We start from the raw sequence: 27857 nt of genomic DNA, 5'->3' as shown, positions 1-27857 counted from the left end.
CTTATAATTGTTATTAGAGATTAATTAAAGAATACAAATGAAAAATTTGATGTTTGAGTGTCATAAAACGAAGAAAAAAATATTAAGAATAATCAAGCTAATTTAAAGTGTTTCAAATCATCCAGTGGATTTATACTGTTATTCTGGTCAATTTCAAACAGTGAAAGTTGTGTTTGCATCTGTGTACACACACTTAAAGGTCCACATAAGTGTAACTGATTGTAGAGAGACAGGTTTTCATTTGACAACCGCAACTCATATCTATCTAGTCATAATAATAAAGACGGACTCAGCACTGTAAATTACTTCTGATTTTATTCAATGGAAATAAAAGACCATCAGGAAAATACAGTAATTCCCAAAGTACACACAGAGAGAGAACATAAATTAGAGGCATGGCAGAGTGACGTTCGAGGGGAATCATGTCACCTGGCACTGTCTGATCCACGCAGCCAGGGGCACACACTGTGCACAATGCAGGATGTCGAGGAATCAGTGAAATGACACTTCTGGACTTGTGTAATTCACAAAGTGAGCAAAAGGTAATTATTCCTGTACACAAACATCTAAATGATAGTACAAAAAAGGGGGTAATACAAAATACAAAACAGGAAGGGAATACAGGGGGGAAAAGGGAAGTGGGTTTGGGGAAACTGCCCTCAAAAGAAACCATAAATATTCATATGGATGCACATTGGTTTAACAAAACAATTGCTTCTGTAAACATTTTCAACATAAGGTGTGCATTACATTTTCAAAAACCACTGCAGTCGCATAATTATTTGAAAGGTTATATAATAAAAACAAGACTAAAAACTAAGTCCGAGTTAAAAATATGCCGCTTGGTTCACGCTGCCGTCTGGAGTGGTTCCGTAACACTGCTGTAAGAACGGGAGGTTTGTGCCCTTCATTGCTTTTAACACACAAGACAGTGAAAGCACCGCGTCGCAATGTCCTGCAGCTCTCAGACAGCGAAGGCACCACCTTAAACTGAGAGCGGAGTCCATATATGCTGAGTTTTCTCATTCATACGTGCGCGGGATGGATTCTACATGAAATAGAGGAGTCATAACGGTGCGAAATGACGAGCAAGTCTGGCATCTTCCATCAGATTTCAGAAGATGCACGAGGAGGAAAAGTAGAATGAAGGAAGAGTCCTAGGATGGGAAGCGAAGGTTCGGTTAAAGTGGTGTGGAAGTAACCAGCGGTGCAACAACAAAAAGAGGTCCGATACCGAATCACACGGCTGATTCTGATTCTAAAGAAATCCAAACCAGATGGAGACACTTTCTAAGGCAGCTAAAATATGAAGTTTCCTTCAAAACACAGAGTGAGATGAAGACATGGAACTGTGCAGGCGGAGGACAATCAAACCTTTGTTCCCTTACTGGCCTCCATGCTACCTTAACGGCCACCTGCTAATTCACAGTTTATCCTAGCCCTACTCATAAAGGACGTTAAAGGAGAAACCCACAGAAACTTGATGAACTTTACATTTCTGGCTGTTCCGTCGATTATTTTTTGACATTTCCTGTAAATGAATCAGACTTCATGATGACGAAAATGTCATAATGATAACAAATAGTGGATTTTTCCTTTAAATCTCCTTTATAAGTGTCTTCGTGCGCTTCATTTATGTGCAGCAAGTCACATACAAAGTGTACAGTGTATTTCAAAAAACAAACTGGGGCTAATTTCATCATGCTGTCATAAACGGGGCTCCTCCTGGCCGACATAACCTACAGCACACGAGGCAAATGTGGTAAAGGTGTCTGGACAAGCCGTGTCAGTATGTACAAGCTCACATCCAGTACCCTGTTTTACACGGGTTACATCGAGAAGGTCCCTTAACAAGTCTTCACTTTGACGAGGTGAAGGCAGAAAGTGAAGGAGGCAGATTTACACAAGGAGCAGGGAACTGCTGCGGATGTAGTGTGGAGTTTTACCTGAACGGGACCGAGACTAAAGCACTGCTACAAACACGTGGGGCTCCTCCCTGGGAGCCTTTTTCTCGGCCCCTCAGACAAACGACAAGTTCTACTATGACAGATAAAGATTTACTGTCAGCGGGTGACAGATCCCCCTCATCCCTCAACGGGAGGTAGAGGACGGGGTGAGAAAAACCTGGAGGCTCGTGAGGGGGGTTTCTGTTGTACACTCAAGTGAAACACATCCAGCCCTGACTTTGTTTCACCTTTACAGTCCAATCCGTTTGTTTGTTTCCAAGTAGGTAACAGGAGGCTGTTCTCTCCAGCTTCAGCCCTCGAGGCTGTTTTCGCTTCTTCTTCTTCATCGTTGTTGTTGGTAAACGTCACAATGGTCATCTGTTGGTCACTTTGTGGGTGTGTGGTTGTCTCGAAGTTCAATGTCTACCAGCTCATGAGGGAGGAGCGCCCCAGGGTCATGAAGTAGACTTGGCTGGCGCCTCCTTGACGCACAGAGGCGAAGAAGACCTGCGAGAGGACGGAGAAATCAAAGCACGTGAGGTAAACTGCCTCTTGAGTTAATTTTACTCACATTTTACTCACAGAAATGTAAACCAACACTCTTCCTCCACTTCTCAGTATTTTCCCAGTAAGTACGCACTTTTTATGGGGTTTTTAATGAAACTTTCACTTAAGTGCATCATGTCATGTGCCCTGATTCTCTGCCACACAATCACAACGCAGCGGCGCCTTTCTTTTACTGTTCAGAAAAAACTGCTTTAGCATCTTTTCATCTTGATGTTTTAATGCGTTAAAGTTGCACTACTCATTTTGTAAAGCACATAGAGGTTTCTGTCAGGGTTGATCGGATAAGCGAAATTAAAAACCTGCAGGAGGATAAAAGTCATCCTCACCTTGTCATTCCTCTCACACAGGAACTTCAGTCTCTGGGCTCGCTTGTGCATGAAGACACCGTCTAGGTGGCCAGTCTCCACTGAGCGGATCTCTATCGCCTTTTCACCCCAGCCCATAATCTGGTTCGACCTAATGTAGGCTGCACAGCCACCAAAAGGAGGAGAGAGGTGTTAGAAAGTCTCATAAAGACTCAGTTTTCTTGTTGACGTGCACAGTGGATGGTCTTCCTTACCCACTGAAGTCGGCATTTCTCCCCACTGCAGCACCACGTCTTTGGTGATGCGCCCATAGGTGTTGACGTAGACGCCTTCGTCCTCGTAGCACACCAGCAGCTCGATGCCGTCAGTGTTGGGCAGGATGATGATGGCGTGGCACTGAATGCTAGTCTGGATCTGATGGGACACGGAGAAGAGAGAGTTAAAAGGAAAGAACTGCAAGAAGAAAGAAGGAGTGTGTGTGTGAAGGCTCACATGTGTGGGCAGGTAGATGTCGTATACAGCACCGGAGTCCACATCCACAGCGTGGAAGCCTGAGCAGGAGCCATAGATGACCTTTAACCTCTGACCTTCTTCTACAGTCAGGTCGACCAGCAGAGGCCTGTGCACCAAGTCACCAAATGACTGACGGCAAACAAGAGAAAAAAAACCAACATAAGTTAGCCAGAACATCACAGGCTGAAGTAATCCAGAAGGGGCCACCTTTACCTTAAAGGCCATGAATTTGTGGTAAGGTTTGGGTGCCCACGCGTAAACCTCCACAGCATTCTTCAAAGCCAGCACCAAAAACTTAATCCTCTCATACTTCACTGCAATAGAGAGGAGAAGATGTTCAGTTGTGGCTCATCTGGTCAAGTCGCTTTGTGCCTCTGAAAATGATACGTACCAACTTTGTAGTGCACGCAGCCCTCCAGGTCGCCCACGTTCACCCAGCCCTGCTTCTTCTCCACTTCGGGGTCGTTGTGCAAAATCTTGTTTCGGAGCCACGACAGGTAATACACCCGCAGTTTGTTCTTTTTACCTGCAGGAGGTGGAGCTCACATCAGCCTTGCAAAGCTTAAAAAAAATAGCACAGTCGTGCTCTTGTGCAAAAAAAAAAAAAGAGTTATATAAAAGAATTTAAAAAAAGGTTTTCTGTGGTCTCATACCCGATATGGTGACCAGGACGTTGAGTCCCTCCAGGACGTCCATCTGCTGGATGCGGCGGCGGTTGATCAGGGGGTAAACTTTGCCCTGACCGCTCCGGTCAAGCAGCATCAGCCCACTCTCTGTCCCCACCAGCAGATTCACTCCTAAACATCAAAAAACAAATTATTTCTCTCATCTCCAGCAGGAGGCTACAATGTTACAACGAGCTAAAAGCTCAATGTTCAGCACAGCAGGACGCTTTAAATTAAAAATCAACGATTTTCTGCCGTTATCCTGAGCCATTTATGAATCTGAACTCACCCCAAAGTGCCGCACACAGGATCTCAGAGTTGAACCTCTTCTTGTACTTGCGGATCTCCGGAGTGTCGCTGGGTGGACGCGTGTTGACCGGGTTTACGTTGACCACCGAACCCTTGCGGGACGGGTCGGCCCTCAGAGGGTCAGCGAGACGTCCGTCTTGCCCAAATCCTGCTGGAGACACGATGAGCAGTGGTAAACATCAGGTTTACACGATTAATTAAGTCATTTTCATCCATCTATTAAACTTATATGCCATCATTCTTATTGTTTCTTTGGTTTTTGGAAGAATTTGGATGTAATCTGGTCTCACTACATTTTGACCTCGCCGCAAGTGAAATTATCTAGCTTCTACCCCTGTTAACTTACCCATGTTGTTGAGGGCGCTGCCGCTGGATGGAGATATCTGAAGGAGGCGTGGGTCAATGAAGGGAGTGAACGAGGAGGAAGACTTGTGTTTGGACATGGAGTTGCTCTCTGACTGGGACTGACAGAGACAGCAGACATTTAGAAAACCACATGCCATGCAGCCATGAAACAAAGCTTAAAACAAACAGCCGAGGACTTCAGGGGCTCATAAAACACCCCTGAGCTGTGTCCAGGCAAACAGATCTGCAAAGAAGATGACGTGCAGTTGTGTTAGTCGTTGTGAAGTGAGTCAGTGAGGGAAAAACAAGGGCAATAAGGAAAACGTGTTGAGAGAACTAATCCGATCACTGGGCTGCTGTGGAGTGTTAGAGAAGAAACGGCTCCCGATTAAGCCCAGACAGATTATGATCAACACTCCACCACCAAAGATACTCATTAAATGCAGTATGGTTAAGAATTAAGATGAACAGAGCTAAACTATTCAGTCTCATGTCCCCAGGTCCACCACACCAGCCATGACATTGTTTATTTTAAAGACGTTATCGTGCAAAGTCCTGCTAAAAAAGAAAGAATCACTGGTGGTTAGTTGTAACACAGCCCTGGTTTGGTTGCCTTCCTGTCGTGGTGGTGTTGTTCCACCAGGTGGCAGCAGTGTTAACAGGGAAGCAGAGCAATGCCATGATTGTCAGGAGGGGAAAGTGGCTGCAGCAGCTCAGAAGATTCAAGGTGTCAGCCGAGTCGAAGAGAAGCCGTGAAGACATGGAGGAGCGGCTTGGATCAACACCCGAGGACTGGACGGCTGGAGAGTACTGACTCGGAGGTGCAGCGCCGTTTTAAAATGAGCAACAAGCAATCTGCATCAGTCTGAGCTCGTATGCTCTGCAGCCGTCCACTCCTCACCTGCCGGCCTCGGCGGTGTGAAGAGACATACCTCGATGGCAGTGAGCTCGTCCAGTGAGATCTGTGTGGATATGGCAGGGCTGGCATGGCTAGATGACGAGGGGAAAGGGGAGGAGGAGGAGGAGGACGAGGTGGTGATGGAGGAGGAGGATGGGATGGTTGTGGAGGAGGATGGGGAGTGATGGCTTTGCTGGATAAGGTCTGGGAGGTGGTGTATGCGACCGGCAAAGTTGTTTTTCTCTGGGAGGCTGTGGCCAGAGCTGGGCGAGGAAGAGGAGGAGAGGCTGACCAGCCGCTTTATATCAGCTGTGCTCTGGAAGCAAGAACAGGCACATGTGGGCTCCAGCAAGCAGGTGGAGGAGGATGAGGAGGAGCTGTATGTATGAAAGCCTTGATATCTTTTATCAAAACATATTTTGTAAACACCATCTCAGCATCGCACAGAGCTGTGAATGTAAATTACAACAATTTTGCATAGTGGATCTTCCTTCAGTTCATGTGAAATGGGGACTAAAATAAAAAGAAGTTTACGTTTCATCAATACACACAGTAATAATTAAGCTTAAGAAGAACTCATTCTCTGATTTTTACTTGAATTTGCCAACAAGCATTTCCTTTTTAATGATTCCATGAGGATGAACTGGTAATGTGTCCCTGAACACTCAAGTATCAGATATAGCATGGGGCATTCGGTAAAAATTGAGTCTTCCTTGTCAAACGAATGAAGTAAAATAGTTAGTCTTACCTGTCTAATGACCAGAGTGCCATCTTTGGAGGGTGTGAGGGCCTGGTCGCTCTCCGAGTCTTCTACCAGCATGGTCTTTGCGGACTCTGTCTCTCCATTGCTGAACCTCCTGCGAAAGCCATGGGAATATCTGATGTCCCACAACCAGACCAGCGTTAACAGTCATGCAGGAAAGCCATGCGCTTGACAAGCTGACATTGTGACGATGAATGTAGCAGAAAGCAGCAAGTGCGTGTCATTGCTATGCGTACCCAGCTCTGGAGTCCTCGGCTCCTGAGGTGGACTCCTCTCCTGCTTCTTGTTCCACCTCCTCATCATCGTCCTCGTCGGTAGTGCCCGAATCGTCGCTGGAGGAGGAGTAGTCAGTCACTTTGTGTGGCGGTCGCACGTCATCCACTGCACGGAGCTCCTTGGCCAGAGCGGTCAGGTCCTGAGAGGAGCAGGAATGACATTTCAGACGGAGAATCAAACTTCCAGGAGAGCTCAGCCTGTGTTGACCAGCGTTTCCCAAACCTTTATAAACCTCAGGGGCACCATTTCCCGATATTGAGAAATGCTGGTCAAGACGGTGGCCTTACAAGATCACAATACATGGATACAGATTAGGTACAGTTCAGACTCATAGTACAGTGAATCAGTGCAGGACCGGCTCTCGTATTCAAGACAAGCTGAAAGGGAGCTCGAAGCCACCCCTCCTCACTTCCCAGAGACTTTAAGATCAGTTTTCCATTGTTTATATAGAAGAGAAGAAATTTAAGTTTTGGTGGTCAGTCCCTCCAGAGAAATTGAGATTGCACAGTTGCAAGAATTTACTTCAGTTCAAATTAGCGCCTCAATATCTGCTGAAGTGTGCAATTTTGGCAGTCTTTCACCAATTTTCCAGTCAGAACATGGAACAAATACATGTCAAAAATGCACAAAACCTCACACACAACAGATCTGCCATTCTTAGGAGGCAATGGTTGGAAAAAATATAAACTTTTCTGCAATTTCTTGTTTTACTGCAGGAGACATGGACGTTTGGGCTTTCTACTCAAGCTTTTGCAGCAATTCTTTTTCATAACAAACAGTTGCATAAGTAATTTTTTAGGAGACATAAAGAATGAAGATGCTTCCCTGACTTGCAGTTTTTGTGAATTTCAACAAGTTTCCCACGAGTAACTCATCACCCCCCCCCCACCCACCCCCAATTTCCAGGTTAAAATGCCACACAAAAGCCACAATGACATCAGATATATCAGAACTTTGGCTGCAAAACTGTGAACATGGCTACAAGATCCTGGAGGGACTGAAAAAGTGATATGAGAGGAGGTTTGATGCTTGCAAAATGTTTGGTCAGGTCCACACTGAGGAGAAGGGAGGAGGGACACTTCACAAACAGAACGCAGTTTATCCAACAACAACAACAACAACGCCAGGTGTGATCTGCTCCGACCGGGACACAGAAACAAGGAACAGCATGTTTGCATTCAAATGTACTGGCATTCAAATCCAGGCTCAGGAAGCTGTGGTGGGGAAAGAGGAGGGTGGGGACGCTTCTCGGGGGCTTTGGTGGCGGCAGGCAGGGAAAATACCGGGAGGTTCAATCGCAGGCGGGGGAGAAGACGAGCTAATGAAAAGGACGATAGCGATTCCCCACAAAGGAGCAAAACTTCTTTCAGCGCACGTTTTTCTCATATGATGCAATGACTCATTCAGCAGTTGAAGCAGAGCAGAGGTGAGACTGTGTCGTCTCGTTTGAGAGGCTTACCACGTCGGCCTGAACAATCAGGAACCAGTGGATTCACCACAAGTGTCCCACAGCAGGTGGGGGAAGAATTAGTGGTAGAAAATAGAACAGGAAACAAAAAACAAGTATTGGTTCCCATTCATGGCTTTAAGTTTAAGGAGCGCCTCAGTGGCAGTGGACTTACCGCCGGTCGGGTCGGCCTGGACAGGTTCTTTTCATCTTGTTTTTTAGAGGCGTTTTCAGGCCGCTGGAGAGGAGATCCTTCAGATTTAGAGGAAGCTGTGCGGAGACAAAAGGAAACCATGTTAGCCAGAGGGAACACAACCTCTGATATCAATGAATGCAGTTTAAAACTGATAGCAGGATAGCTACGGTGACTATAATAAGGAGCTAACGAGTGCTTAGTAAAGGGAGGGAAACGCAGGCGAGTACAGTACCAGGGGACTCACAACGTGGCCTGAAACGGTCCCCTGGGCTGGCCTGAGCGCTGGAGTTAGAGGATCCGGAGGAGCTGCCGCTGCCTGGCCGGGACTGCAGCTTCTCCACCCGATCCCACAGGGGGCGCTGCTCCACGTTACTGAGGGACACATGCAGGCAGCGCCACAGTTAACATACTACAAACCAAACATTTTGTTCTTTTTACACCGCAATGCTACATGGATGGCCCAGAATCAGAGTCCTTCTGACGTCTGTTCTCTCACCTTCCAGCATTCCTCTGGCCGACGGGCTGCGACGGCAGTGGAGACTCCCGGCGGGACAGCACAGGGGACCTGGACGTCGTCCTCACTGGCACCTGGAAGACAGACATTCAAAGATCCTCACCCGTGTGAAGAGCAACACACCCGAGTCCTCACTGTGATCAAAGACACCCAACACCAGCAGCAGTGTTAGTAGAAACCTTTCAAAATCAGATGTGAACAATGTAAATGATTGTTAAAAAAAAGATTTGTTCAGATTTTGGCCTCTTTTTAAAGTTTAGTTTGATAAAAACCTGGAGTGACACAGACAGCATGGTGGGTGAAGTGACATGAGGTGGAGTGAATGACAGAGGAGGGGGGGGGGGGGGGGGGGGGGGGTCGGGGGAGGGGGAAGGTGGTCCCTTACCTTGGGAGGCACCTCGTCGCTGCTTGTCTGAGGGTGGTGGAGGGGAGGTTGGGGTTGGGAGTCAGTGCGTGCAGGTGATGGGTGGTGGTGCTGGGAGCGCAGGTGGAGCTGTGCAAAGCTAGAGGCCACGCCTCCGGACTCGCTGAAGGATTGCGAGCGAGCCACCACGGGCGGAGGAGGAGGAGGAGGAGAGGGGGCGGCACTGTTGCTGCTCTTTAGAGCAGCCAGGTGGGACCACTGGACCTTTTAGGGGAGCGAGGAGGGAGAAAGGGAGGCGGGAAGGGGAGGGGAGGGGAGGTGAGACAAGCAGACAACACAGTGAGACATGAAGGAAGATGTGTGTGGCTTTAATAGATACACATGCACACAGAAGACAACGCACGACACAAAACAATGAGGGGATTTACTCGTGAGGTGACTGCATCACTTTTTTGTCTGTACAAAAAACTGCAGACAGCAGTTATGAATCAGGCTTGTGTTGACTGGTAATCTGATCAGAAATAATCATTTATTTATAAGCTTAGCCACACCAAAAGAAATTTAAATTGCCACAAATGCAATTGCCACAGATACCAAGTACTGATATGAGTATTTAATATTGCAATTACAATTTTTGCAATTATTTCTAGGAGATTTTTTCATTTGCTGAATGCAATTTTCATTAAAAACACTCTTTGTCTTATTATGACTTTCATGTACTTCCTGTCTGGCTTGATCTCAGTGAGCATTGAGAAAAATGGCCCCGGTGTGAAGTTAAGTAGTTTCAGTGTCTGTACATGTATGGTACAGGGACAAAGTTTGTTTTCTTTTAGTTTAGTTTGATCAATTTCCAGAGCTGTCGCTCTGAATCATCTCAGGAGACCAACCGGCTGAACCCGGGCGTATTAAACTCTGTGTGTGTGTGAGCCACTGCTCCACAGCTTAAAAACTGACCCCGGCAGTGAGGAAAAGAGAGGAGGAAGAAACAGGTGGGAGGAGCAGGGGAGGAGGAGTTACCTGAGGCTCCATGGGCCGGTGCATGGCGGAGGCCTCGGAGGAGCCGCCGTTGGAGAATGGTTCAGAGGAGCGGGGAGGCAGGGGGGGCTGCTTGGAAGGAGGTGCGGTCTGAGGGGAGCCCTGAATGTTCTTACGGTAGCGCTCGTCGGCCTGGGGTGAGGAAAGGAGGAACCGTAGAAGAGAGGGAGGGTGTGAGGGTTGGGGATTCCTTGTAAACTCTCGGATTATTGTTTACCGGCAATAAACACAACTTGTGACCATATTAAACATGCTGGAAGCTGTAAAGACACATAAGATGTGAGACTGCTTTTAACAAACGTGGCTGTAGTTACACAAACAGTGGAGGAAAAGATGGCGGTCATTGACACAACAGGTCCGCCTGTTAGTTCGGGCCTCAGCCATCCACATGCAAGAGCCCGCTCTGCAAACAGAACAGCCAGACTGAAGAGTTTCTCAGGCTGAGCATCGAAAATCCACCCTGAGGCGGAACAATGAGGAATAACGAAAAAATGTCGTTAAACCCTCAAACCAAAAGGCTGATCATTCTTCAAGCTTTTGTTCAAGTGCTGACTCAATGGGTTTTATTAGTCTGAGTACTAGTAAGAGTCTGTGGGTTATTCATGTCATTCAAATAAGACAGTATTTTCTTCTTGCTTGCAGGATTACCGCAGACACCGTGTGAAGGCAAAGCAAGAAGCAGCTGGAAAGAGCAGGCAGTGGTAAACAGAGCCGAGGAGGAGGAGGAGGTTCACCTCTCTGATTGGCTGAAGAGGATGACTGACAGGCTCGGCGGACCCGTCGGGCTCCGAGCCCTCTGCCTGGGAGAGCTTACAATCAGTGGGGGATTCTGGCACAGGGGGGCTTGGGGAGTCTGAGACCCGACTGGGACTGGGGTCCTCAGAGTCTGCACTCTGGGCGTTACTGCCATCTGAGGGGGTTGCGTGATTGGCTCGAGACACCACGCAGGCGCCTCTTGCGAGGGCAGTGGCCGTGTCGAGGACCTGAGCTTTCGGGGCAGTGACAAGCGCTCTGCTGTCGGGGGGCAGGGTGGAGGTCTGTGATGGTTTGCTACTGTCTAGGGGGGTTTTAGTCTTGTCGCCGGGCTGTGTTTTGGGCTCGTGCTGCAGCGACAGCAGGTAGGCCTGCTCCTGCTGCAGGCGCTTATGCAGCCGCTCAGCTTTGCGCTGCTCCTCCAGCTCCCGCCACTTGAACTCCTGTCGCAGCAGAGCGTAGGGGGGATTCAGGGGGGTGAGGGGAGAGCTGGCAGCCTGACTGGGCCTGTTCAACTTATTCTGACAAGCAGCCTGTTTGAGGGGTTAAACTGTTACATAAAATCACATGGACACAGGCAGACAGTGCTGTGAAATCTGTAAAGACACCACCTCAGTCTTCATTAGAACAAATCCAATCAAATACATTTTAAATCCTGCATGCAGATGTTTATGTAAATCACTTTACAGGGTCATGAAGACCTGTATTCCAGCTCTGAATCATGAACCTGCTTCAATATATCTTTTTTTTTAGCTGGCTGAATCTGAATAACTGAGGAGGTCAAATGTTTTGAGTGTGTGATTGACTGACCAGTAGCATGGCCTGTTCCCGGAGCAGCTGCTCCTGCAGCATCTCCAGATGCCTCTGCTCCTCCTCCAGCTGGCGCCTGATGTACTCCTGTGAGGAGGAGAAGAACCAACCAGGATCACACAGAGTGCACCTCCACAGAAAAACGCTGCCGATCGACTGTCCGTGTTCACATCTGGACGCAGCTACTACATCTCTGTACTAAATAGATATCCAAAATATATTATTGGGGTGTTTATAAATTCTTGATGACTCCCTCTGTGATCTTTATTAACCTCCACATATACTTAAAGAGACTGGTGCTCACAATGTTTGCAAAACATCTCCTTAGCAAAAAAATGCACCTTCAGATATCAGTGGTTTTAATCGGCAGTTAAAATACATATTGAGCTCCTTAAAATGTCCTATAGCCTTTCAGCTGAATTTAATCACAGTGACATTTTAATACCATGATCACACATGAAGGGAAAAAGAAAGAAAATTCTATAGGGAGCTACTTTAAGTACAGGAAGCATTGGTTTTACAGTGAGCAGTATATTTATCAGTGAGTGTGGCTTGTCTGTCAGTGGAGTTTCAGCTGGATTTCGTGGCTTTTTCTAATTATACTGACTTTACAAGTTACCAAACCTGCTGATTTCCAATGCACGAGGCACATTCTGACAACAGTCTTCACCAACCTGCTCGCGATCGTTCCTCCTCTTCTCGTCCTCGGCACGTCTGCGTTCCTCCTCCTCTTTACGTCTGCGATCCATCTCCTCAATGCGCCTCTTTTCCTCCTGCTCACGCCGGCGCTGCTCCCGCTCTTGCTGCCTCCTCATCTCACGCTCGCGGCGCTGTTGCTGTGAGTCCAGACCACACGGAGATGTTGACCAAAAACTGCAGGAACTCATCCGCATTGATTAAAATCTCCAAAAGAAGCATCAGCCGACCTCCTCGAGCCGCCGCCTCTGCTCCTTCTGCTGCTCGATGCGTTTCTGCCTCTCAGCCAGCAGCTGGCGCTTGTACTCCTCCTGTTCCCGGAGCTGCTGCTCCTGGAGGAGCTGCTGGTGGCGCAGGGCCTCCGACCGCTCCTTGTTCTCCTGCTGGAGGCGGATGAAGTCGCGGCGCAAAGTCGACTCACCAGGGACGTTGACGATGGAGCTGCGAGACAAGAGAGATGGGAGCACGGGTCAGACCGCCATCAGACAGGAGGAGAGGGGAGGGGAGGTGTTAGTTTACATACCTGGGCTCTCCTTCCTGCTCCGGAGGATCCTCCTCTTCCTCCTCACTGCCGCTGTACTCGTACTCCGTCTCATCTGTACATGAGAAATAAACCAAACTCATGAAGTCACAAGAGAAACCGTCTACTGTGTCAAGGAGACAAAATGAACTTAAACAAGCTGGTATGTACACATAATGAACATTAGAAAAGACAGAAAAAAACACAAGACAACTATTGCTGTTTTATTCTTTTTTATTCCATTCCCACCTGAAATATATATATATATATATTAAAAAAAAAAATGTCACATATAAATCCACGTTTAACTATTTTGTGTTTATTGATAGATCTTGCTTTGGTTCATCTATTCGATTATTTAAACATTTACTATTTATGTAATTACATTTACATTATTATATTGGCTTTTTATATTCTTATACACACTTTTTAATCTATTTATATCGTCATTTTAAATATTGACAAACATTGACTTTGGACATATTAACATTCACTTTTGATCTATACATACATTTGAGTATTTTTTATCTAATTTAAGGGATAGGCAAAAATAAGCCTTGGCTTCAGCCTATGCCCTTTTCGGCTACAGATACTGTGAATAGTAAGACAACAAAAAACATGTGCGCGTGAACTTTTAAGCACTCTAAACCGAATGCACAAAATTCCCCTTTTGCAGTGAAAATGTAACCAAAAATAAATAATTTATTCATTCATATTTCAATCTAATCATATCAGCAAATTAACTTAAATTGAGTTTGTATCTGTCATGTATTTGGCTTTCTGCATTAATTTCCTGCAAACTCTCACTACTACCTGCATGAGCCTTAAAAGAAGTCTGATTCACTGCAAATGAAGCCTGTCCAGACAGTGACCTAGCAAAAGGAAAAAGATGGACGCACCTTTCTCGCCCCTCTTCTTCTTGGTCCGATCGATGTGGTCTTTGAGCTGGATGCGGACCTGCCTCTCGTTGGGCTGGTCTCGGATGAAGGGGTGCTTCAGCAGCTGCTCGGTGGGCGGACGCTGCGTGTAGTTCTTCACCAGACAGCCCTCGATGAAGCTGAAGAATTTCTTGGACCTGCAGCGTTCACAGATGAGAGATTTTTATATGAAACGAGACAGTGTGGACGAGTCAGGATACTTTGGCAGAGCGCATCAAAGGATCCTAAGTGAAACGGACATTTCTGCAAACAAGATCTGATTCCAAATTACCCATCAGCCCCAACAACACTCCCTCCATTCATGCCTCTGATTTCTCAGTGTAAACTGAGGTTAACACACATGGACAGGCAGCAGTGAACACACCACAGTGAGATTATTGTCACCGCTGCACCTGCTGTCTGGGAAGAGCGAGACTCGCTTCTAATTAACCGAATCACAATCGAGATGACAACAGCTAAACAGCCTGCTATTTTCAGGCTAACTTTCGTGATCCTGCGACTGCTAAAAATATTTCAACTAATCCATCCGAGCTGTGGAGGCAGCCAAAGAGATGAATGGGAGGAAGCTGGAGTTATTTCTGTGCCAGGACAGGCTGGAGCAGCCAGAGCAGGTGTAGCACAGATGTTCAGCTCGGCAGCGAAGCACTCGGCTGAGACTGAGCCCTCAGATTTAAATCGAGCTGCATGGTCTCAGATAAAAATCAGAACACACACAGGAGGTCTTTACATCAAATATCAGAGACCGACTGAATGTGGGACTGTGTCAGGGCATAAAAATACAAGCACGTGTGAACTTTCTGGGTGTTACTCACCATTTCTTGGACTTGAGTCTTGGAGGAGGGTTTCGCGGAATCAGGAAAAGGGCCCGCATGGGGTGCATGTCGCAAAGCGCTGTGAGATAAATCCCAATAATTAGCGAGAACATTTGCAATATACTGCTCTTCTGATAGAATTTATTCCTGAATACTGCATGTTTATTTCATTTTTTTAACTTCAGGTGAAAATGAATCTCACGCCTGACATCATAACCTGAGTTCTAACTTAAGAGTAATAAGGTATGAAACTCACGAGGCGCTCCTTCGGCCATTTCAATTGCTGTGATGCCACAAGACCAAAGATCACTCTGCAAGAGAAAACAACGCTCTTTGAGAAAACCGAGCACGGGAAGACCTCTCGTCTACACTCAGGTTTCTGAGGCGATCTTACCCTGTAATCGTATGTTGCATCTGGGTTCTCGTCACAAGCAATGACCTCAGGCGCCATCCAATAAGGAGTCCCGATGAAGGTGTTCCTCCTGCCCACCGTCCGATCCAGCTGAGCACTCACACCAAAATCCACTGCAGAGGGAAGAGAGAGGCGACCATTGGTTATGTGCTGGATAAAGACGTTTTCATGGTTAACGTCTGCAGGTGAAACTCGTGTCTTTCAGCTGAGTTGATGATGGATTTTTCAGGGACTCGCACTGCTGTCTGCTTTCATATCAGTCAAACAGAGTGAAGCATAGCTCACCCAGTTTCACTTCAGCGTTCTCAGTCAACAGCACGTTCTGGCCTTTAATGTCCCGGTGGATGACGTGGTGAGCGTGTAAGTGGGCCAGACCCTGAGGAGAGCGAGCGAGAGACCATGTCAGAGGTGAGATCAGGAGGAGGAGAAAGGAGAAGAGAGGCGGGCGGGGGGTCTCACTCTGAGGATCTCTCTGGAGATGTAAGCGATCCAGTCTTCCTTCAGCTGGTTGCCCTTGGTGTTCTTCACCAGGTCTGTGATCGAACCAGCACCACAGAACTCCATCACCAACTACACATACAAACACAAACAGCAGGTGTCATCAGAGAGAAATCTAAACATACAGCAGAGGTGTGACCTCGGGCAGTGAAGACAAACTCACCCAGAGCTGGTCATCATGTCCCGGTGGGCTTTTCTTTATGAACGCACCGTAGTAGGTGGCTATGTTTCTGTGGTGGGAGTACTTCTTCAGCATATTGATCTCCAGTTTAATTTCCTCCTCTTCGTCCTACACACACACACATACACACAACCACCACAGACAAACAAGTGGCAAAGAAAGACACATACACACAAGAAATGAAAGTGGTCAGATGTGTTTACAAAGAAACTTGATTATCTTCTATCGTCATCATCCAACCAAAACTCCCCTTGGGTTCTCCTGGGCGCAGTGAGGATGAAGCTTTGTGACGACACTGCTGAGCCCCCCCTTTTCTATGTGCAGCACTCAGCTCTGAGTCTGTCAATCTGCTGGCAAATGACTCCTTTGTTTGGGGATTAATGACGCCTGAGTGGGTCTTATTGTAAGTAAGATACATTAGACCGATGGAAAAGCCTCCCCATTATCATCCCACTGATATGAACCTGATTGGAGTTGCTTCAAGCTCAAGAGAGGGCAGAGAATCCCAGGTTGGCATCACACAGTGATCCGAGTGTGAATCAACAAGCAGATGCAGTAATCATGGCATGTTTAAACTCTGCTGGAAATGACCTTTAGAGGGAGCAAAACTGCCCACTATCACATCTTCACAAAAAGGTCACAACTAGCTGCGGTGCGAGTCCCCCTCGCAGGCACCCAATAGCAGCTTGACATTGATTAGCGGTGACGCACTAATTGAACGCATGCAGAGATCAGGCCGGAAGTGGTTCACTTCACGGTTGCACGGCCTCTGATGCAGGGGCGGGGTGGGGTGGAGGCTGTGCAGCAGCGTTTGCGAATGAAGACTTCTCAGCAGTAAGAGCAGAATTTGATCTCCTCCCGTGCGGTGTGCAGGCTTCACATATAGCAAAATGGCAGTTTGCTGTGGATACAGGCAGCCATCCTGCTGCTGCATGACTCGTTTGAGTTGACGTAAGCCTTTCTGCTGTCTGCTCCCCCCCCCTCTGCTGCGCAGCTGTTGGATTATCACACTCCCGACTGAGAGAGCTTCGCTGCCACAAGTCACATGACAATGGGGAAAAAAAAGAAAAAAGAAAAGCCAATCATACGTGATGTGTGTCAGAGATGGAGAGACGCTTTGCTCCAACAACAGCACATCAAGATGCTTTTTATCTGTGCTTGTGTGTCAGACAGCACACTTTACACTCAGCCTTTTGTCAGGCAAGTCTTCACATCTGGCAGGATGTAGGATGAAATAGATGTGCTCATGATTGAGATGGGTGCTGCTTGTGTTGAAATTTGAATCTTCTGCTTCACACATCTAATAATAATGGATATAATCGTTTTAACGGACGGTGAAACTGATTCTGCACTGTACACATTAAACAGACCGTAGCATTGAATATTGTGCCAGATGGAACAAAAAGTGTGAATTGTCTCCATCTTTACAGAAATCAGGTGAGAAATTAATCCAAGGCAGTCATGTTTAAGTGATCAATGTTTAATTTTACATCAGTTTAAATGCAAAGACCTACAAATGTAGACGTTTGTGTTTGTAACGATGCTTCTTTGCCAGTTTCTATTCCACTTTTAAACATTCATGAGGATTATGCATTTGGGGGAAGCAGCACAAAGACAAAGATTTCAAAACTGACAGTTTATGTCGGGTGAAGTTTTGACCTGTGTGGGATTAAATTCTGGGTCAACGGGTGGAGAAACAAACAACCCAGGTTTATTAATTAACTTGCAATAAATTAATAAAGATTGAGCAGCTCAAGAGACATGGACTAAATTTCGTCTCCAATCGTCTGGTTTGGACCTGGTCTTGTTTTTTATTCTTAACTAGACAACAAAGACCGTGATGGCTCAGAATTATGGCTCAAACTGACTGATTACAAATCAATCTATGTATGATTCATATACCAGATAGCATTTCCTTAACCTGACGTTGAATTGCGTCTCAGATTAAAGCGTCATGTCTGCAGTGTGTCATTCTTGAAAATGACAAAGAGAAATCAGACTTTAGCTCATCAATGATGATGTAAATGGATGATGAATCATCCAGGTCATGACTATATGGCTTTGACTTTGGGTGCAGGAGGAAGACAAATGACAATAACTGCAGTACAAATACAGATTAACCAGTTAAACCCCAGTGACTGATTTTTGTTTTGTGTTTTGTTTTGTTTTGTTTTAAAGTGACAAGTCATTTCCATTCCTCCGTCAAGAAGGCGCACCTCGTCTCCGGTCACACGGTGCATGAAGCAGTTGGGCAATACCCTCCAGATAACAAACCGGGGGAGTGTGCAGCACTGACTCATATTAAGTCGGCCAATGTGAGGAGTGGTAAGAGGCAAGTCGGGACACACACACACTGCGTCACCAGTTTCTGTCAGGTCTCTGATGATCACTGTGCCGGGATCGGTGGGAATTGTGTGGCACAAATTACCAGTAAATGCATTCTTATAAGGGTGAATAGTGGCATAAACACAACGTGTTGGTGGTATTTCAATTGTTTCTGAATGCGTTACTGATATTGCACTATTTTCTAAGCGGCAGCATCTGAAGAAAATCTAAAATGAACTGATGCTTCAGAAAGTGAATTAGAAGGCAAAACTTGACCTTTAAATATGTGGAAGGACCATAAAATGTCTTTACGGGCACCAAAAAGTGACTGAAATTGAGCCTTTCATGCCCTTGGAGTGCATGCCTTCTCACTGGCGTCACTGCTAAAAACAATACATTGTCGAGCCTTACTTCTGTGACGTCCATGACCTTGATGGCAGCCAGCTGTCCGGTCTTGACATGTCGTCCCTGCGAGGAAATAAAAGAAGTGAGCATCTTCAACCCACATGACAGCACGTCGAAAAATAACATTTTGAAGTTGTTCCAAGTGTTTTTCAATGTGTATACTGGTCGATCATTTCTACTTCGACCCAAAGAATTGCATGAAAGACAAAAATAATCCGTTTACAATCACAGGGATGCGCCAATGCACTGCTGTCAGCTGATATTTTAGATGGCGAATGAGCCTTTTATTGTTCCCACCATCAGAGATACCCAGCCAGATGTAGCTCACGGCCTATATAAACCGGCTATATAAGCTGCATACCACAGATGAGCATATGATTCCCTCTGCTATAAGGTCCCAGCATTCCCAGACTCCTCTGCTCTCCTAACACCCTGCTGCCACTCCTTACATAAACAAAGGACCAAAATAGAGGCCTCTCTGCATCATCACTCCCTCCCTCCCACAGCTCTGAGAAGAGATAAAGCATGGGACATTTTTGGAGAGCTGGCCGGCCCACACGGGCATTCCCCCCTTTCTCCTGCAGCCCCGTGAAGTCGATGCACTGCGCAGAGTGGCCTAAACAGGCCATTCAGGGCACTCATATGTGCACTACTCCTTCCTCCCATCCTCCCTCCCACCGTCATCGTCATCTCAGCCAGTGCATTCCATAGTCAATTGAAACTGTATGGATTATGACAATAAAAGCCACGCAGGCTTAGGGGCCCTCTCTTTTCACTGAGAGGAGGAGGAGGGGGGGACTTTACAATGACTTTAATCCTTTCCACTTTGATCCCAGAGGTTGCCACTGCAAAAACAACACCCGGGTTAACGTTACAGCCAGCGGCTCCCCTCCTCCCCGAGTGCAGGGGTGCAATCGCAGGCTGCTCGGCTGGTTCAGGGGTCACAGGTGGATCCACAAGTTCAATTTAGGTCTCGACAGCTGAACGCTGAGACAATTTATTTTGATAGTGTTTGTGTCAAAGTTTTTATAACCCTACTTTAGACAACTATCAGTTTGCACACTTTCTTCACAAATAATTACCATTTGGTTGTCTGATTTGGACAAAAAAGCAGCTGCACGAGCCAAACAATTTGGGTTCTGAGTGTAAATCGATAAAAAAAACACTGATGGTTGAAACGCTCACTTTGGAAATTTGCATAAAAGTTCCCCTTCTTGGAAAAATTGTGACTTCAACTAGAGCTTATATTTTCCAGTAGTTCCTCCCCTATAGAGCTCATATCAGATCAACCCAGCAAATTTCCCAGCTCTGGGAGGACAAGGGCTTATCGCAACCACAAGGTTATTGCATTATTATACCACAAATCCACCGGGTTACACATGATGAGCAACACGAGTAATGAAGGAGGAGTCTATTCAGGACTCAACTTCCACTTCAAGTTATCGTCAGATTTAGGTCAGCAATGACGTCACAAACCTAATAAAGAAATCAGAGGAAATTGGCGACGCGGGTAAGTTGCTGTTAGAAGAAAGACAAAGTCTGTGCAGTAGTGATCGGAAAAAAGTACCGTTAATCCAGAAACTCTAAGAAGACTCGTAACCAGATCAAACACATATCACACTGCTCCAAATGGGTGCTTACTCAGCACAAACAGTCGGCTAAAGAGACGATGGTGGGTGGACACTACTCGGACCTTGGAAGGTGGCCATGATCGTAGTGATTCACATCAGTCTGGTGTGTTTTGCTGAAGCAACAAGGCAAAAGCAAACGATCTCTGAGAACTGTAAAGAAGCAATGTTCAAACGTCTTCACACTTTAGGTCCAGGTTAAGGACCATGCCAGTTACCAGGAACATCTTTACCCTGAAGGATTAGTCATCTCAGGATGCAAGACGACGGCTTATGAAAGTATAACATTTCCCAGAAGGCTTTGTGGTGATCTGATGCAGTAAATCTCTACTGCCTAGATAAGGTTTTTGGAGGTAAAACCCCTTTGTTGTTGACCAGAGATGCCAATTTGATTCATTTTGTGTTTACATGGATGTTTTAAGCAACTAATCAAGATTTTCATGACTGATTAAAAAACTGATTGTCCCGTGGGGCTGCTGTTATTTTACCCGGTGAAGCAGCCGGGCTGGGCGTGGCAGCAGAGGGGTTATCTGAGGCACCCAGCTATCACTCATCTCTCTCTGGCCTCCATCACAGCTCCTCTTAACCATGGCCAGATGTGCTGCTGGCCTCTGTCCAGCTCTGCACTAAACCACTGGTTGGCTGACTGCCTTCACAGCCAGAGACATCAAGCAAAACAGGATCAAACTATTTCTTCACAAGCATCTACACACAAGAAACCTCTGCGTCGAAAAGTCAGCAGTAATGCACAGTTGCATCGTTAGTGCCATTTCCCACACAAGCTTTCACCCTGCGCTTCCTGAGTGACCAGAGCCACTCCCTCTCTGCACCTTTCACCCGGGTAGAAGATCGATCCAACGCTGCAGATCCTCTTTCTACATCCAGCTGCCTTTTTTTTGTTGCTATTTTTGACCCAGAATTTTAGATTTCTCTAATGAAATTTCTTCACTGTGTGATTGTTGTATTGTATACGTGAGAAGTTTTTCGGTTTGAACTCGACATTTTAAGAAAACTGCATGCCTTACGACATCCCTCGATAAACTTCGAAAAAATGTGACAGATGTTTTCAATTCTTACAAATGATTGAACTTCTTTGGCAGAAATCTGGTAAAATTATTAGACTGAATCAGAGATTTGTTTTATTTAGCCTAAAAGTATGGAACTTACCAACTTGCATACTTATCAAGCCTACAAAATATGAATTTACTCTTCTACTTTTCCTGTGATAATGACGCGAACTGACAACATTAAGGTGAAAAACGACATGATGTTAAGCTTCTACCTAGTTGTGCCTCAATTCTGCGCTCAGGCTGTTTCCAGCAGACCCGTCAGAAGAAAAGCTGCCGAGTAATAAATGACCAATCAACAGTGAGTAACAGCAGCAGCACATGACATCCCGGCCTGAGTCTGAGCTCCTCCACCTCACACTGCTGCATACCAGCACACTGACCCAATTCTCACACACACACAGACACACACACACACAGAAACACACTCAACTTGATCCAGTCCTGTGCCATCCTCCCAGCCTCCACCCCTGCACTCGCCCCAGAGGAGTGAGCATGGAGGATGGCACAGGACTGGATCAAGTTGAGTCGGTCAGAAAAGCCTGATAAGATCAGTTTGTTTCCTCAGCGAAACAAGAAAAGTCGCCAAGCAAAGCGAGCGACTGTCTCATCTGGCTGCGCCTTTGTGTCTCATCTCAACGGCACTCCAGTAATGAGGCAGCTCAATCAGCTACAGACAGCGCACGCACGCACGCGTGTACTTGCACACACACACACACACACACACACACACACACACACACACACACACACACACACACACACACACACACACACACACACACACACACACACACACACACACACACACACACACACACACACACACACACACACACACACACACACACACACACACACACACACACACACACACACACACACACAGAGTTTTGTTCAGGCTGGTCAGGGGGATGTTACAGGTCTTGTGACAGCCATTAGGCATGAGGGTCACTGTGGCTGTGATGGACACAAAAGGGAGACACACATGATGCGGAGGAGGTGTGGAAGCAGCGCGAGTGACGACCCCCCCCCCCCCCGGTCGGCTCGCAGCCAATCAGCAGCCGGGACGATCACAGTGAGGCGCTACACGGCACTCATTAATTAGGCAAACGCAACCCCGAGGTCCAGCCCCGGCATCGACCCGCTGCCCCGCTGCCCCGCACAAATCCTCCAGTCAATGTGAGCGACAGAGTCAAACAGCTGCATTCCTGCATAAGTTTGATCCTCTGATCCAAGGCTGACATTTTACTCTCTTATACTTCTGCGATCTGTTTCGGGTGTTATCAGAATTTAAACACTACTGAAGTACCAGGACCTCAGATAACCAGTGTGTCAGTACTTTCATCCAGGAAATGTACGACATATTGTCCCTCTAATGACTCCTGACAGCAGGGATGCTTTGTAACGAGTCGGTAGGCTTCAGGCTCTGCAGGAAAATGTTTCTAAAGGTCTTGCTCTGTCCATGGGCAGATCCCCGACAGGCAGCTGCAGGGGGGTGGACGAGGATTAAACCGCCAGTCTTCTCCATGGTGATCTGCGGCACCTTGTGTTTGGTAAAATATCTTCCACTCATTCTGACGAGCACCTTGCTGCTCAAAGGAAGTCTGGTGCAGCACCAAAAGGCTCCGGTAGGACACAAAGGTGCTGGGCTGCGGGCGGCCGCTGGCACCTCATGTGCCGGGCGCCCGCCCGGCGCAGAGAGCCCCCAAAGGCAACACCGAGACGTTTGAGGGGCAGGGGCGAGGCCGCCTCAGAGGGTGGGGGAGAAAACAAAGGAAGAGGCTTGAAAATGTGTTGATTTGTTGATTATGACGGCTGGATGAGCTCACAAGCACATGAATCATCAATTCAAAAAATAAATAAACAACCCACTGGTGGGCGCAGCCTTGGCACACCCTATGGATGCATAGCAGGCGGGTCAGCCGGGCCGCTGCCTCAGGTCTGACTATATATGGCCAATCTGAGGAGGACATGGGAATCTTCCCTGCATACCCTGCACATTTTGAGGAATGGTGTCTTTTTCTGTGGTATTACGATATGCTTTTTTTTTTTTTTTTTTAATCCTTATATTCAGAGGAGAGGAGAGTAAGCCAACTGGTTCGGTGCCAACTGATAAAGAGCTCAGTGAGAACTGCTTTGTGTAACGCAAGAGTAGCACTCCCAAGCACTTCCCTAAGTCCATCTCTGGTGTTGCACACGCTTCATTTTTGTCTGTATTTGTCTGAAAATCGGATGCAAAATGCAAGCGTCGATAGTATGTATTTCTAAAAATCCTAGCAAACTGTTTCAAGTTGCAGCAATTTCTCTTTACACAGTCGACTTGTCAACAAACAAGACGCTTTCAAATCGGTGAATCACTTCAGTTAATAACACCACAAGCAAGTCGGTTCCACCTGTCTGCCACTGAAGTGATTTGAAAAAGTGCTTTTTCGCTGTGAAGTCACTCTCATTATGGCTGTCACTCAAGAAACTGCTGTGCTGTGTTTTCAGAAGTCCACTGTGATCTGGCCGCTCTCCAGGAGCCGAGCATGCAGCTCAGGAGTCTGCAGCAAACCCTGACACGGGATTTTCAGCTCTGGGACGAGAGAGAGTCTGATCCTTTTCAGTTTTTAGGCCCAAAACCTCAAGCTGGACGTCCACAACAGAGCAGAGATGCTTACGTGACTATTCATGGGATCTGATCGTCAGTTAACAGTGATGGGGCGTCATCAATGTGACGCCATTACCTTTTTTCTCATTGCTTCACCTTGAAAACGGTTTCTTTAATAAAAGAGTCTCCAACTGCCAACACTAAGACTTAAAGGCACCGATTTGTTTATTTGTAAGAATGAGTGAACAAAACCAACTGACATGTATTATGTCTCGTCAATCACTCCCTTTCAGTACTGTGTATCAACTGCGGCTGTTTGGAAACAATTTTAAATCTGAGTCCAATACACCACCCTAAATATTAACATAAGACTCATAGCTTGGACGTTTATACAGGTTTTATTCAACTATAAAGACATTTCACATGTTTTTCCTCAAAGTAGTTCAGTACATGAGTCTATATCGAAGCCATAAAGTCGCTCTTTCGGAAAAAGAAACGAGCCAACGTCTAAAAAGGAATCAAAAGTCACCACAGACTCACAAGTGAAGAATCATGGCTACATTGTATGAACTAAAAGGGCTTTGCAAAGTGTGACCGAGTGCTGGACAAAGCAGAGAAGGCCTCAGAGGGAGCAGAAACCCCACCCCGCTTTCAGTTGGGGGGCTGCTGTGATTATTCAGTCAGTTGGACTTTGAAACGCTGCAGACAAACACCTCCTTTCTGCCGATCCAACCCACTGACGGGCTCAGAGACCCAAAAGAGCGAGGAGACAAGCCGAGCTTTGTCAGGGTGGTGGGCAGGTTCTGTCTCCAACTGGACAGCTGCTCCTCCACCACCACCACCATTCCCGGCCCTCCTCAGCCCCTCTGCACATGCTCACTGGCAGCCGGCTGGTTAACAGGACAGCCATCGCAGTGATAGACATCTGATGGACAGGAGAGTTCGCAGCAGAGCTCCAGTTTTTACGCGGCTCGTGACATTTTCTACTGCTCAGACGGCGTCTTTGTGTCAGCGGCGAGCTAATCTGACAGTCCTCCTTCGTCCCAGCTCCGCTTCCACACAGCGGCAGCCGCAAATAGAATTACCACCGGACGGTGAATGGAGCGAGAGATTAAAGGGACAAAAAGAGGGAGAAGCAATAATTCTCGGTCCCATACGCCTGGCTCAGAACCATCTGGTGGCGAGATAGCACGCGAGCGTCACACCTTCGCGGCGCTACGCCACGCGGGGTTGATTTCAGGTGTGGCGACCACGTGTGCACACAGACGGGTTCACTCTGTGAGTGGAGAGGGGGGTGTGGTGTGGGGGGGTTTTGGGGGAGTTCATGCAATGCAGGTCACTGGAGCACCGTGGGCTGTCAGAATTAACCACCCAGCTTAGCTCGCTGCTTAGTGCACAGGCAAACTGATGGTTTTCTGGCTTCCCAGTGAGTGCTATTAGCACTCAGGCCCAAGCTTAGTAAACTAGAACTAGAAAAAGAACCACTTCCTCAGCAAAACGAACAAACGAGAACAACAAGGATCCTTGCATGGATTTCAAACAGAGACCATGTTGAATTTGCTTGAGAATATATACTAAACTATAGATATGGACTGTGCAAAAGGAGGTTATTACCTCATAAATGATGATATTATAACAAGTAATCGTGCTAAAAGCTTGAAATCTTAAAGGGAAATTACGTCACTACGTTTCACAGACTTGCATGGAAGCTGGTGATGAAGCTCTAATATCAAATACAACACATTGCCCTTGTTTCTCTGAACCATGACTCAGCAATCAAACATACTTTAGAAGTGGAAGGCTCATCGAATTGTCCAACAATAAAGCATTTTAGCACACCGAGGTGCCTTTTTTTTTTTTAAAGAATCAGCTCAAGGAACAACAAACACACAAATAGCTAAAGCTCTTGGTTATTACACAGTTATAAACCGGTATCAGCAATACTGTAACTACCGACCAAAAAACAAACAAACCTGGAAGTCACTCAAAATTGTCACCTATTGTTCAATACGGCCATGAACTAAATTTCACTTGGAGCCCCTTCAAGAGATTTTAAGAAACTACAAAAGGTTTGGTTGCTGGGTTCAATGAAGAGTAAATTTACATTAAAGACGGTGAATCAGACGGCCTCTTCAGATCTCGTAGCGATTGACCCGTCTTTGACTTCCACACCAGCTCTCACGTTATGCTTTCCCTCCTTGGCAACATCTTTCAACAGCCGCAACGTTAATTTTCAGCAGGGAAATGTGACACCGCAAGCAGATGGCGCACAGAAAGGGATTCCCATCCAGCAAACTGGAACACAGTTCTGATTTACCCAGATTTGAATTCTGGATTTATTGCTCCAGAAAAATAAACGTGTCAAAGGTGCAGATGGAGGATTGGGCTTTGTTTATCTGTGCTTGCCTCCTGGCCTACTTCAGGTGATGTCAGATAGGTGATGCATCCGGCTGTAGATGCTGTGATTCACCTACAACAAAGTGCAGCTGCTTTTTGCATTGGCGTTTCTCACAAAAGTGACAAAATGAAAAGTGGCCAAACAGAACACTGAGTGTGAGTGTAGAAGCAATCAGACTTTGGGAGAATGGGGGAAAACACAGTGGTGTTTGGTGTTGGTCGGTGAGCCTCCACTGTGAAAACAGGACAGGCCACGCACTGCGCCTCAAACCAACCTTGTATACTTGTCCATAGGTGCCATTTCCAACCACCTCCACCAGCTCGAAAATCCCGGCTGGATCCTGGGAAGGAAGAAAAACACACTCGAGTGACTCTGTTTTAACACAGATGGGCGATATTTCGGGGGCAGTGTCCGGAGCGAGCCAGCTGTTGCGTCCTGGTCTTCCCCTACATGCCAAACGCATCTCGAACAAAGGAAAACCAGACAGTGGCAACACCTCGCCGAGCCTCAGCGGTCATTCCCGGCGACGCCGCCGATCGGCCTCCGAACTTACCCACATCGGCCTAAACATGCTCCCGTTAAACCGTCCGGCAGCCGGGGGATAGATCCCCGGCGGGCGAGAAGAGGGGAACAAAAAACATCGGGCTGCACTCACCCGCAGTGAAGCCAAGTCGATGTCTACCAGACTTTTAGCCGGAGAGTCGTTCGCCATCTTTCGGATAAAAGCACGTCGCCTTCGGAGAGAATCGGCCGCAGGAGCTCCGGCGGGGCTCCGGGGGAAGAACGAGGCTCAGGCCGCCGGCGCTTCCTCTCTCTGGGGTCCGCTCGTGAGCTGCAAAAGCGGGGCTCTGGTTACTCCATGTTGAGGTGGCAGCAGCGGCTCCCTGTTCGCCTCTGTGCGTGTATGTGTGTGTGAGAGTGTGTGTGTGTGCGCGCGTGTGTGTGTGTGTGTTGCCTCTGGAGCCAGCGCTGAGGGAAATGCCACACTTCCGGTGCTCCAACTTCAAAATAATTTTCTTTTACGCGACACAGATTTTTTTAGAACGAATCTCATTTCTTAACTAAAAACGACAAAAAAAAACAAAACAAAACCAAAAGAAACAACCTAAAACCTAAAAAAACTCAAAAATAGCCCAAACCCATAACAAAATGTCAACTTCAAAAAATTGCCAAAATTGCAATTAAGAATGTTTTGATCAGCTTTTTTTTTTTCAAACGTGAATTACAAAAATACACGTATAATATGAATAATATGTGTTTCCACATGTTTAAAAAGGAGTAGGAGAATGTTTAAACTTCACTAGTCCCACACCTTGACACTGACTATACACCATCGAACAGATATTGTTATATCATATATTCTGCATTCTTCATCATCAATTGTATAATAGTAATTACATCATTAATGCATGTAAAAACTTATATATTACAAGTCTTTATGAGCAGTTTTTTATGAGATTTATCAGTTTTGAGAAAGCTCCTCCTACGTTGACCATAATCAAATAAAATAAAGTAATAGGAATAAATATAAATTGAATGCATCCCTACACACGTACATACATGTACACAAATCAGTCTTTTACTGAAATTTGGACATATGAAAATATAAGTATCTAAGAACTATGCATTTTTTAAGTATACAATTTTCCTAATGTTTCTGTAATTAACAATGAGTAAC

The 27857-nt window shown here is 46.5% G+C and overlaps 1 protein-coding gene across 24 annotated transcripts; it reads right to left on the bottom strand.

The window, feature by feature from the left end:
* Nucleotides 1-297: 297 nt before the first annotated feature.
* LOC308127718 (mitogen-activated protein kinase kinase kinase kinase 4-like) lies at nucleotides 298-27093 on the bottom strand. Of its 24 annotated transcripts, none has more exons than XM_080492975.1 (32): nucleotides 26835-27093; nucleotides 26454-26519; nucleotides 18500-18556; nucleotides 15746-15871; nucleotides 15544-15654; nucleotides 15370-15460; nucleotides 15067-15197; nucleotides 14929-14983; nucleotides 14673-14751; nucleotides 13822-13997; nucleotides 12926-12998; nucleotides 12633-12843; nucleotides 12381-12542; nucleotides 11707-11793; nucleotides 10878-11429; nucleotides 10126-10275; nucleotides 9130-9372; nucleotides 8727-8818; nucleotides 8463-8602; nucleotides 8210-8304; nucleotides 6548-6726; nucleotides 6297-6426; nucleotides 5583-5864; nucleotides 4652-4769; nucleotides 4286-4456; nucleotides 3985-4128; nucleotides 3723-3857; nucleotides 3545-3645; nucleotides 3311-3460; nucleotides 3073-3232; nucleotides 2840-2979; nucleotides 298-2453 (listed from the first exon to the last, which is right to left on the bottom strand). In XM_080492975.1, exons 1-32 carry the CDS (start codon nucleotides 26889-26891, stop codon nucleotides 2370-2372), a joined length of 4548 nt encoding a protein of 1515 aa, XP_080349101.1. In that variant the 5' UTR covers nucleotides 26892-27093; the 3' UTR covers nucleotides 298-2369. The 24 variants fall into 24 exon arrangements, with proteins under 24 accessions (XP_080349101.1, XP_080349102.1, XP_080349104.1 ...); XM_080492976.1 differs by having other exon boundaries at nucleotides 4286-4453; XM_080492978.1 differs by having other exon boundaries at nucleotides 6297-6405.
* Between the last annotated feature and the right edge of the window lie 764 nt (nucleotides 27094-27857).

The sequence above is a fragment of the Lipophrys pholis genome, assembly GCF_963383615.2.
Source record: "Lipophrys pholis genome assembly, chromosome: 23".
In the NCBI taxonomy this organism is placed as follows: domain Eukaryota; kingdom Metazoa; phylum Chordata; class Actinopteri; order Blenniiformes; family Blenniidae; genus Lipophrys; species Lipophrys pholis.
This window is presented reverse-complemented; position numbering and strand designations above follow the sequence as displayed.